Consider the following 12,746-nt stretch of genomic DNA (forward strand, 5'->3'; position numbering starts at 1 on the left):
ACGCAATGGGAGAGGCCACAACAGTGAGAGGCCCGCATACGGGGGAAAATAAATATATATATATATAGAACAAATGAAGAGACTAACATAGGTGTCATTAAGACTTCCAGGGGAAAGTGAATTTTAAGATGAGTTTTGAAAGACAGTGAACTTGTACTGGTAGAGGAAGGGAAATGCATGCTTGGCTGAAAGAGAAGCAAAAGACACAGTGGTAGAATGGGTAATGTATTAACGTGACAGAAACACGCCAGGAAACAACTCATGCTGGTAGAGCACTGGAGAAGTGTTTGTGAAGCACCTAGGAACATCTTTCCCAATCCGGAGTGGTTAAATATTTCTTTTATATGTATAAGTACAGCTCAATGAGAGGGGGAGGCTAGAGAGAATTTTCAGGATTTGCTTCCAATTTTTAAGTTGCATGATTTTATCTCAAAAGACTGTTAAATTTCTTGTTTTAAAAATAGTCAACCTGGGCTTCCCCGGTGGCGCAGTGGTTGAGAGTCCGCCTGCCGATGCAGGGGACGCGGGTTCGTGCCCCGGTCCGGGAGGATCCCACATGCCGCGGAGCGGCTGGGCCCGTGAGCCGTGGCCGCTGAGCCTGCGCGTCCGGAGCCTGTGCTCCACAACGGGAGAGGCCACAGCAGTGAGAGGCCCGCGTACCGAAAAAAAAAAACAAAAAAAATAGTCAACCTGCTAATTCTAAATGTGCGTAAATGTAAACGGTTGGTGAGATATTGGTTTCTATGTTGAATAAAATAGTTCATATATATTCAAGAAGAAGCGGCTGTCTTGAGACTTTGTAAGGCATTATATGGCTTTATGAACCTTCTTCTAGAGAAGATAGGAAAAATTAAAACATATCCTTTAAGTAGAGTTTGTAACCACATCATTAAACATCATAGCTTACTGAATTCCTACAGTACATGGTTCAAAGTATATGGAACGTTTGATGAAAAATTACCACATTATACAAAATCATTAGTTTAGTCTATATAAGAATAATTCAGGCAACTTGGAAGGCTTTGCTTGATACATCTCAGCTACCAGTCTAATCTCGTTACTGATATTGAAGCTCCATCTTTTTTAATACTTTCACCCAAATCTTTAATATCTTAAATGTTTAGACTATGCTCCTCTTTAATGTGAACGGAGAAATCATCTCCACCCCTCCATTGTTGTCCTAATATTGTTGGTTCAGTCAATTAATTTTTTTAGAAAGGTTTAAACAATATCTTCACCTACAGCTGAAAGGTAAAAATAATTTCACTGAATGCTGATGATGCCTTAGATACTGACATGTAGGTCTCCAATATTTAGTAACATATCCTAGGCTGGTGAACTCTGGGATAAAGAGTTATTCAAAACAGGATTGGTAAAAAAGCATTGTGGGGCTCTTGTGGAAATCAACAATCCAAAAGTGCCAATTGCAGATTTGAGTTCATAGGGCTCTGGACAGCAATATAGAGTGATGGCCTATTTCAGGAATGCTGTTTTTAACAAAAAAATGACAAAGCATTTTTACTTCTTTCAAAAAATGACAAATTGAAAGGTAAGTTCTATCAAATGTAATGTGGTTAATTCCTAAGTATTGATATCTTCTACTTCGTGTTTTCCCCAAATGATTGCTTTCATTCCAGTACATTTCTTAAACATTTAATATTTAATATGTAGCATATGGATGGATGATACAATAATCAAGTCTGGACCCTACCAGTGAAGAGTTTAAAACCTATTTGGAAGAGAAAATATGCACACACAGAACAAATAACAAATGAAGTATAGGACTACTAAAATAATTAGATATATAATGTTGTAGAGGAAATTCAATGGGGGAATGCAGTCCAACCCATAATAGTCTATAACAAAGTCTTGATTTTTAAAAGTATCATAATTGGCTTCAAAAATCTATGGTGTGGGGAGAGGGAAGGCTAAGTGGACGAAGTGAGAGAGTGGCATGGACATATATACACTACCAAATGTAAAATAGATAGCTAGTGGGAAGCAGCCGCATAGCACAGGGAGGTGAGCTCGGTGCTTTGTGACCACCTAGAGGGGTGGGAGGGAGACGCAAGAGGAAGGGGATATGGGGATATATGTATACGTATAGCTGATTCACTTTGTTATACAGCAGAAACTAACACAACAATGTAAAGTAATTATACTCCAATAAAGATGTTAAAAAAAATCTATGGTGTGTTTGCTGTGCTCATTTCAGTGGGAAACAATTTCTTTCAAAATCTGTAATACGGTTTCAAAGATAGTATGTATCATATTGAAAGCCATTCTTTTTTTTCCCCCCTCCCCTTGAAAGCCATTCTTGATTATCTCTTGTAAAGCTGAGGGAAACATTTTCAAAATAGTAAAAATTAAAAAGAATTATAAATGAAACAAAATGTTTGTTCTTACTGGAACACTCATGAATAATGAAAAACCGTGGATAACTTATTAAATTTAAAACATCCATACTGGTGTAAAATGAGCCGTTCTGATTGATGTGTTTCCAGTGAATTTTAAATGCTGCAAGGATGGCTAATTGTTTTCTGTAAATGATTATGAAAAAGAAATCTGTAAGCCAAGTGAATCCTTCTTGGTTTAAGCCATCACAAAAGTAATTTTTACCTGTTATGCTGGTGAAGCGAGGTCATTAGCAACTTTAGTGTTCTTTGTGAATAGGAAGACCAAGAGGGGGAAAATCAAAGACATCCATTGAGTAATGCAAAAATTCTCCTATGTAGAGACATTTTACACAGGAGGAACCTCAGTCCATGTGTAAAGGAGGCTGCTTGCATGGTGAAAAACAAAACAACACTGCCCCCTCCCCTTCTCCCCCCTGGCCTCGCCCCCCCTCACTCCATTGACATGCATAGCTGGCCTGGTAGGTGTAAAAATAGACTGGCAGAGCCTGAATTGGAAATGGTCACTGAAGGCAGCCTGCAGTTGCTCGGGTTTTGAGTTCTCTCTGACACCAGCAAGCCAGCCAGCAGATGGGGAGAACTGGTGAGGGGCGTGTAGGGGAATCGAGCGGAGGAACCCAGGATCGTCTGGATGAATTGGCCACGCTAGTGTCCCCCTGGGAGCCCTGGACAGAGCACAGAGGGCAAGGACGGCCCCACTGACAGCAGGAACCGTAGAACTGAGATGGGTAATGCAGCTCTCTGCCCGTCTTGTCATGCGGATAAGAGTGTAAGAGCACAGGGACACTTGCAGGAATTGGACAAAACCCCAGACTACTATGGCTGTAACAGTGAGGACACCAAAGAACTTGGGGTGCGGGTAAGTTCTAAGTCACAGACTGTAGGAGAGGAGGATGGTGGCCCAAGAATCAACATTGGACCTCATTGGTTAAAACTCTAAACTTCCTGGAAGGAAGTTGACAGAATAAAACCAATGTGATCAAACCAGCTGACTGCCTCTGATTCAGTGGCCTGCTGCTGCTTCCTCTTCGTGTTCTGCAATGTGCATGTTTGTTCCTTCTGAGCTGGTTTTAGCTATGAACTGACGTTTGGGAATTAGCAAGGATGCCGTCTCTTTAATTAAGTTTTGTCCAAAGCTGAACATATATTTTATTATGGAGTGACTTGCAGCAATGTTGCAGAGATTCACTTACATTCAGGCTGTTAAATTATTTTGCCTGTTTATATATTCATAGTTCATTTTTCACTAGGATCATTTTTCATTAGGATTAAAAAGCGCGTACTAACTTCCCAGTTTCAGCCTATAAAGGCGTTCTTCTTCTAATATTTAACTAACTTCAGTGAAAAGCCCTTTAAATACTGTTCTGATTATGATGATAATATTTTGTGCAGAGGCCTAAAAGTCTAGCCATCAAATATCTAAGTTGACTTTCAGACTTTAATAATTCATAGTCATGGTATGTTTCTTAAAATGAATACAAAGCCTTATTGTGATTTTTTTGGGGGGGGCGGAGGGCCAAACATCTTTCTGAAATATTTTGATTTTCCTATTTGCTGGAGGATAAAGTTTATCTTTGATCTGTCAGATGCAGGAATTTGACCTTATTGCAAGTCACGTATTTCAGAGCGTAGCCGTGAAACTAAGATAAGGAAGATTTCTGAATCAGAGAAATATACTCTGTACTTTGAAGTGTGTGCCCGATATTTCCAGGAGTGAGGACTTTGAAGTGACTCCCTACTCTCTTTGGCTTTTACTCTGACCTGGATGAATTTCATAATTTCGTAGCATTGAAATTCTGTCAGACCACAGTGAAACTGAAAGAGAAACTAAGAACTTACCAGTAAGAACAACGTGCAGAGCCAGTGTTTGCAGATAGCTGCAGTGAAAAGAAAGTCTGTCAGCACTGTAGTGCAAATGAGGACGGTGCTTCCTGAATTGGAAAGAAGCCACCCAGGCAAGAGATTAAGCAAAAAGGTGGGGAGGGAGGACACCTGCCTTAACAACCACACCGCCCAGGTTTGTGACCAGGGGCTGTTGCAGTTCTCTTTCTGGGTTATGGTTTTATGGTTTAAATTATCCACATCCACCAGCAGCATCATTCGGGATTTCTGAGCGGCCACTTCAAGTGCAATTTCTGGACTGAAGGGGCGAAAAAAGGTGAACTTTTGGGTAACTGTTTAGTAGCTCTACAAGCTTGCTTAGTTGCAGTATATGAATATATTCTCCAAGAAGTGGCTACCTTGCTTAAAAGGTAGTTTCTAGGAATTTTTTTCATTAATTTAACATTGAGACCATTCTTTAAAATGTTAGTTAATAATTCCCTCAATATTTTTAAGCTATACAAGTGCATTCCCTGTTTTCACCTCTTAAAAACCATTAAGAAAAATGTAAAGCATGAAAAGAAATTAGAGGTACTTTAAAAATTAAATATAAAAGCCTATTTTTAAAACGTAGAGAACAGAAGTGATGATATTTTGATGCACTGATAGGTTCTTTTGGGTAAAGAAGAGCAAGATTTAGCGTGATTTTTAGATCCAAGGGCTGAAATAAGAAATTCATTCAAAACTTTCGAGTTCAGAAATGATTAAAAACTTTTTAAGAAGAAATAATCAATAGCGATATCATTCCCTTGTTAAAATCCTCCTATCCATTTTAATATAGATATTACCCGGAAAAAAATTTGAGTTGATACTTAAAAATTTATTACAACCTGATTTCTCTGAATTAAATAATATAACCTGCTGATCATTGAATAATCTCTTCTGTCAAAGATTTTATGGACAGGAGCATATAGTGATTGTTATGACATGGAAAGGTACGGTAGAAGTGGAAATGCACCTGTTGCCTACTTTCTGAAGTGATATTTTACTCAGGATTTCACCACTTTAGACATGGGCAAAAAAAAAAAAAAAAAGCTAATACCAAAGATGACAAGCAAAATACGTGGTTCTATCTAGCTTTAAGTTTCCCCAATTTAAGAAATCTATCGTCTTTCTTTACTTTTAAATGGGTACTGTAAGACTGAAGCCACTCACTCCTTACATCATCTAGATACATTTCATAATTAGTCCCTTTTCATCATTCATGCTTGTCATTATTAATGATTAAGTTAAGAGGTTCCGAACTTATTAACTTTTATTTTTATAATAATCTTTTTTGGGGGGAAAAACAGAAACACAGGTCCTTAGCACTTTTTTTTCTTCTGGAAATTAACTTAGAAATGTTTCATAGAGTTTATTGTGTTTGGTGGACAAAAATTTCAACTAAATAAATTTCCAGGTTTATTCATAATCGGAACTAAACTCATGGAAAAAAATATAAATTTAAAGTTCTAAAACTGCTGGGCTTTATGTAAATTAATACTTCATTCTTTTCTATAAGTTTTATTTAGAATTTTGAATAGTCTGACATTTGTTTATGTATATAAGTATAGCAGTGAGGACTAAATCAGTTACCAGGAATTTTTGAAAGTAAGCGAACAAAAATCATTTCTTCTAGAACCATATTATGGTATGTGCATATTTGAAATTCCACTTAATAGGCTTATACATTTTTTATAAGATAAAAAAAATCAGACCATAATTATTTCCAGATATGTTACATAATTAAACCCAGAAATTATACCACAAAAAAGTAGAAAATGAAACTAAATATTATTGTGGCAATATAATAATTTCCTAAGTTTTAAAGTAACTTTAAAAGATTATAGCGGGACTTCCCTGGTGGCACAGTGGATAAGACTCTGCACTCCCAATGCAGGGGGCCCGGGTTTGATCCCTGGTCAGGGGACTAGATCCCACATACATGCCGCAACTAAGAGTTCACATGCTGCAACTAAAGAGCCCGTGTTCCGCAACTAAGGAGCCGGGAAGCCAAAACTAAGGAATCCTGGAGCTGCAACTAAGGAGCCCGCCTGCCACCACTAAGATCTGGCACAACCAAAATAAATAAATACATATTTAATTAAAAAAAAGATTATAGCAAAAATGATGAACAGCTAATATGCCACAAAATTTTAAAGTTCTATAACTGGACAAATAATATTTTATAATGTGTATTCAAATTAATACTTAAATTCTAGAGCCAAGTCCAGCAAACTTCTTCTGTAAAGGGTCCGAGAGTGGATGTTATAGGCTTTGTGGGCACTTGGTCTCTGTTGCTGCTTCTCAGCCCTGTTGGTTGTAGAGCAAACGCAGCCTTAGACAGTAGGGCAACAAATCGACCTGGCTGTTTTCCAACAATTGCTAAATTTTTCTATTATTAAATTTTTGATTGCTAAATTTTTCAGTCACTAAATATTAATTTTAGTATTCTTTTCCTATTTGTAAAGGTATACATTAAAACAATAATAAAATATTCTGTCTGTTAACAAAGATATAAAATATAATAATATTCAGTCTTAGAAGAGGGTGTTGAGACTGGTAGACGTTCCAGGGTATGCTGTAAATTTTTCTAAATATTTGGAAAGCAATTTGGAAATACATTTCAAACTAGTCACAGTGTTTCTTTTTCATTTTGCTGGTGCAGCCAGGACTCTAGTAGCAGGGAGATATTTGCATGGAGAAAAAGAGTAGGCAAACATTCAGGGCAGACTCTCACCCCCCGACCACAGATAAAGAACTGCACTGGACTCCAACCCTTGTGTTGTGAGTATTCCCAAGTCCATCCCTCCCTTCACTCAAACTTTGAGGGCACAAGAGAACTCTACTCCCAGAGAGACTTTATTCCAAATCTACCGAGAAAAAATGTCTGCCTTCCTAATGAAGATGTAAGGCTTATGAGCCTATGTTAGGGTTTTCCTCTGAAATGTGGTTGCCTCTTACATTAGTCCTTAAAGGACTCCAAGATCTGCTATTATCACAATCAGCTTGACAGTTCCAAAAAGAGGAAGCATGTGGGGTAGTAGAGAGTTGAGAACAAAATTCAGCTGTACTAGAATTCTTATTCAGAGTAAGTCCTAGTGATGTTTCTAAATATTTCTGTTGATCACAGAAGGGAAAACTGCATGATCTCTCAGATACCTTTTCCTCTTCCTTTTTACAGATGATGGGTATATATATTCCAGTTTTACTTATGAAAGATGAAGCTCTCAGAGATGCTTTATAGATTTTGCCTTGGATTCTTAGGGGAGCTCTGTCTGGGACATGAGTCCGCAAAGCCATGCAAGGGCTAAGCGGGCTCCAGAGAGACGGCTTCTTGACCATGCTTTGGTAAAGTGCAGACTAGAGCAGCGTCAGGAATAGATCTTCATTTCTTGTTCTTCTTGGCTTGTATTTTTGTCATGGCATCGTTTATAGATCTGCATATTGGTCTAAGTGTTCTTTATATTTGTCTTGCATTGAGATCATATACTTTTCACTGTAGTTTTTTTTTTAACATCTTTATTGGACTATAATTGCTTTACAATGGTGTGTTAATTTCTGCTTTATAACAAAGTGAATCAGTTATATATATACATATGTTCCCATATCTCTTCCCTCTTGCGTCTCCCTCCCTCCCACCCTCCCTATCCCACCCCTGTAGGTGGTCACAAAGCATGGAGCTGATCTGATCTCCCTGGGCTACTTGGCTGCTTCCCACTAGCTATTTTACGTTTGGTAGTGTATATATGAGGATGTGGGGAGGGGGAAGGGTAAGCCGTGACAAAGTGAGAGAGTGGCGTGGATATATATTCACTGTAGTTTCTTTACCATATCAGATTAATTTTCTTTGTCCCAAGAGCAAAACCATAAATGTGATGCTTCATCACAAATATTACTTAGATTATCTGTCCTAGGTGACTTTTAAATTGTTATCCTCCTTGTTTTACCAGTTTTTTTCTCAGAGATTTTTATTTTCTTGTTTCAATTATTTAAACATTTTTTCAGTGATAGTAAAAAAATTTTATCTTCTTTATTTCAGCCTTCTTGTTATTGTATACATTTTCTTGTGACTTTAGCCCATGGGCATTGAATTCTGGTGTTTTTGTGAAAACAATTGAGTACTTTTCTGCTGTGCTGAATCAAAAGGTAGTAAGTCAACCAGCAAATATTTATTGAGCTAGGTATCGATCTAAATGCTGGCCATATGTGGATGAGACAGAGTAGGGGGAGACAAACATTAAACTTGCATAGGGAGGTGGGGGGAGTGTGCTGCCCAGCTGAGGTAGGAATGTGCCGGGTGAATCCGAGGGACAAAAAGGCGTGGCTGCAGCATTGTGAACTGAGAAGAAAGGGGCTGGCAATGAGGTCTGAGAGGCAGGCGCAGGCCTACCTTGGCAGAAGTTTAGATTTCTTTCTAAATGTAGTGGGCCTTGGTAAAGGACTTTGGATTTCATTCAAAGTACAGTGGGAAACCTCTGGAGGGTTTTAGAGAAATAGGAAAACCTCATTTATGCTTCAAAAGATCTTTCTCGCGTGAGCTTTCTCTTTCTCCCTCCCTCTCTGTGCCTCTGTCTCTCTCTCTCTGTCTCTGTCTCTCTATCTCTGCTTGGTGGAGAATGGATTGTAAATTCCATCAAGGGAGGCCAACTTAAGCTGTCCCAGAAACCCCTGAGGTGAACGATGACGTAGGATTAAATTAGGGTGTTAACAGTGGTGGTGAGAGAAGTGATCAGATTCCAGATGTATTTTTGTTTTTATTGAAGGATTGTTTTGGCTCTTGAAAGAAAGAGAGGGGTTATTGGCTTAAGCAACTGGGTACAAGATGGTGCTATTTACTAAGGTGGAGTGGTGTGTGTGTGTGTGTGTGTGTGTGTGTGTGTGTGTGTGTGTGAAAGAGAGATGGTTCCCTATCTATGAAGCACACAGTATGTCAAGAGAGTTAAACTTTTCTTCAATTTTGAGTTCTAAGAGGATAGAAATAAGAGACTTTAAATGATATTGTGAACATTATCTTTGGTAGCCTTTTTTGTAACTGTTATAAGAAAACTTTCTCCCTATAGTTTTGTTATTAACCCTAAAAAGGTCCAAGAGTATGCTGAAAATCATTCTGGTAAAGCATTTTTAAAAATATGAAATGATATAGAGCATGGTTATGTAACTTTTGGATAATTTATTTAAAGATAAATATTGAAAGAAGATAAGATATGGCTTCTGTCGTCTAGGAACTTTCAATCTAGTTTTAGAAGCAGGACTTACCCACATGTAATTAATTAACTATTAAAGTCAATAGGAGGGTAGGTGGCAGTGTGAGTGATGAAATGAGTACCTAAAAGATGACAAGGAAGAAGAGGAACGGTACAGGTCATACTGTTTTGGGAATGTCTCATGGACAGGGCTGAGATTCAGCTAGTATGGAGCAGAACAGCTGTACCAATTGTTTATACTTTGAAATGATTCCATGCAGACTAATTAAATAGCCACTTCTATGAGCCCACCAAGCTGCTCCTTCTACTGGAGCCCATCCTCAGGATTCCCCAGTCCACTTCCAACCCCCAAACGAACAAATAGAGGAATGATGCCTGGACCAGCTAGGGGCCTCCAGGACCACCTTCCTCCAGTGCTACAGACAGTGTCCATTGTGATTGGCGGGTGTGTGAACTGTACCCGTTGTTAAATATTTTGAACATCCATTCTGCTAATGGAGAAGTTAGAGCCTGCAGTAGATTTTTAAAATTTTTATTTTTAATATTTTTTTATTGCAGTAGAGTTGGTGTACAATATTACATAAGTTTCAAGTATACGACATAGTGATTCACAATTTTTAAAGGTTATACTCGATTTATAGTTATAAAATATTGGCTATATTCCCTGTGCTATATAATATATCCTTGTAGCTTATCTATTTTATATCTAGTAGTTTGCACCTCTTAGTCCCCACCCCTAATTTGCTCCCCCCCACCACTGGTAATGAGTAATTTGTTCTCTATATCTGTGAGTCTGTTGCTTTTTTGTTATACTCACTAGTTTGTTGTATTTTTTAGATTCCGCATATAAGTGATATCATACAGTATTTGTCTTTTTCTGTCTGACTTATTTCACTTAGCATATTACCTGTAAAGTCTGTCCAGGTTGCTGCAAATGGCAAAATTTAATTCTTTTTTTATGGCCGAATAGTATTCCATTGTATAGATGTGCTATAGCTTACAGCAGATCTTGGAAGCAGAGTACAATCTTGGTTCCTCTTGGGAAGAAGGCACATTCAGTAAGCATTTATTGAGCATTTATTAAGTGCCAGGCACTGGGCTTACCAAGATGAATAAGACATGCAACTTTGGCTTGAAGGAGCGTAATCCAAGGATGGACAAAGCAGGAGTCCCAATATGGTGTTACAGTGTGGTGAGAAAGCACAGGGTGTTGTGGACTACCTAAGAATGACAACTCAGTCTCAGAGGGTTACAGAAAAGTCAAATCTTGAAGCATTATGAGTAACAATAGTAACATTAGAATGAGAGAAGCAGTGTATGAATCCCCATGGCTGTAACACCTCGTTTTTTTGGACACGTGTGGAATTCATGAAATTTGGTTAATATACATGGGATCAGACTATCAAGAGCTTCATATGCCAAGCTTCAGAATATGGACTCTGTTCTACTGAAAGACCACTGACAAAGGCTGTTTTAGGAGAACCAATTAGGTTGTGGTTTGCGTATCAGAAGCTCCACTCTCTTTGCAGTGCCTAACCAAGCACCTAGTACCTAACAGATGCTCAATAAATATTTTTGGAAAACTTGAATAAATTAATAACTAAGAAACCACTCAAGATAGCGAATCTAGTTGTGGGCATTTTCCAGCTGCAGGTGACAAGCCCCCAGATGAAACCAAAGGCTGTGAAAATTGAAAAAGTGCTAGAGATACAAAAGGCATTTCTAAAAATATTTAAAGAACCTGGAAAAACTAAGAATTAAAACTAAGAAGATTTAATTATAACCTTCTTCTCAAAAAAAAAAAAGTACCCTACTGCAAGTGCACACACATTACTTCTGTGAAATATTAATTGTATAAAACATATTTACTATAATAATTCCTTGAATTATTATGCAATCTCTATATGAAATTGTACATAAAATGCAATAGATGCCTTTCAGTGAAATATTACACTGTGATAAGAGGAATTATTATTATAATATAAACAATCAATATCTAATACTATTTCCATTATATTTTTCTTATGAGGTTCATCCAAACCAAACATAATTTGAACTATGTAATAATTTTAAGTCTTTCTTCTGTATTTAATAACATTGGTTCTACTGGATATACAGTGGCTTTTTCAGGGTCACATGTATGGTAGAGCTGAGAATCCGCTGTGGAGAGAGAGCTGTCTTTTCAACCATATTTTGCTTCCTTCCCACACAGACATCTGCTGTTTCTTACCCACTTTCAGTTTCTGCTTTGGACTGAATGCCTTCTTAATGGGTGAAACTTAAAATTTATTTTGCCATAAGAAATAGCTACTGGTTCCTTCATTTTCATTTAAAGGCTTCTCTTTGAAATTTGGGGCATATTATATTACATTTCATTGTCAGACTTTTACGAGTTTGACTTTTCAAAGCTTACATTCACGTCATATTTGTATGGGCTTATGTGACTATAGTAAAACTGTTTTGTACCTTTCTTTAAAATTTGCTTATAAGGTGTAAAAATACTACAACGATCATGGAAGTATAATCATTTCAATGGCATCTTTGAGCTAATGAATTGTATCTAAAAGCTATGTGAAAGCCAGGTGTTGAATAGTAGAGATTGTGAGTTGAAACAGTGTTTTTGATGAATTATAAATGTTGCTGACATATTATTTTAAAATTTGGATATTTTGTACTCTTTACCTACCTCAGTTATCAATGAGTTTCAAAAGGGGGCTTTGAAGTATAATCTTATGTTCTACTTGATACCGTAGCACTTTCTCTATCTAGTATAACAACTCTATTAAATAAATACATCATGTACTTAAAATTAAATATCTAAGATTGTTAATTTGTCTAATGAGGAATTCTCACTTTATCACAGAAAAGATCGCTCCAGGCAGAAATAATGTGTTAAAACTACGGTTGAAGTCTCTTCAGACTTGCTACATTAGAATCATATCTTTCTGGATTGTTAGCCTTCTGAAGGAAATTAGTTAGAAAGCATGTACTAAGACATCTAGTAAAACACAAGGACATAGGAAAATTTGTGGCTCTTTTCTTTTTGAAAACCACTGATCGTCACATATAATTTTTTCTTTAGATTTACAAAAGGGAAAGCTCCTTTTTCAGAAGTAAGAGACATTCAACAGTTTTCTGTTAGTAAGGTGTATGCTTCACAAAATTGTCCATATGTCTATAATACATAATTATTTCTTTAAAAACTGGCTTATCATATTCAGCTTCTTATGCATTCTTTTTTTTCTTTTTTTTTTTTTTTTTTCGG

The 12,746-nt window shown here is 37.2% G+C and overlaps 1 protein-coding gene across 1 annotated transcript in view; it reads left to right on the plus strand.

Annotated features, from left to right (window-relative positions):
• Positions 1-3,138: 3,138 nt before the first annotated feature.
• The window catches only part of ANK2 (ankyrin 2), a 245,969-nt gene continuing 236,361 nt past the window's right edge, over positions 3,139-12,746 (plus strand). The window contains exon 1 of the mRNA XM_007454800.1: positions 3,139-3,273. Within this exon, the coding sequence (XP_007454862.1) occupies positions 3,139-3,273 (135 nt within the window). The remainder of the gene's footprint in view (positions 3,274-12,746) is intronic.

This window comes from Lipotes vexillifer, unplaced genomic scaffold (genome assembly GCF_000442215.2).
Source record: "Lipotes vexillifer unplaced genomic scaffold, Lipotes_vexillifer_v1.1 scaffold1219, whole genome shotgun sequence".
NCBI classification, from domain to species: domain Eukaryota; kingdom Metazoa; phylum Chordata; class Mammalia; order Artiodactyla; family Lipotidae; genus Lipotes; species Lipotes vexillifer.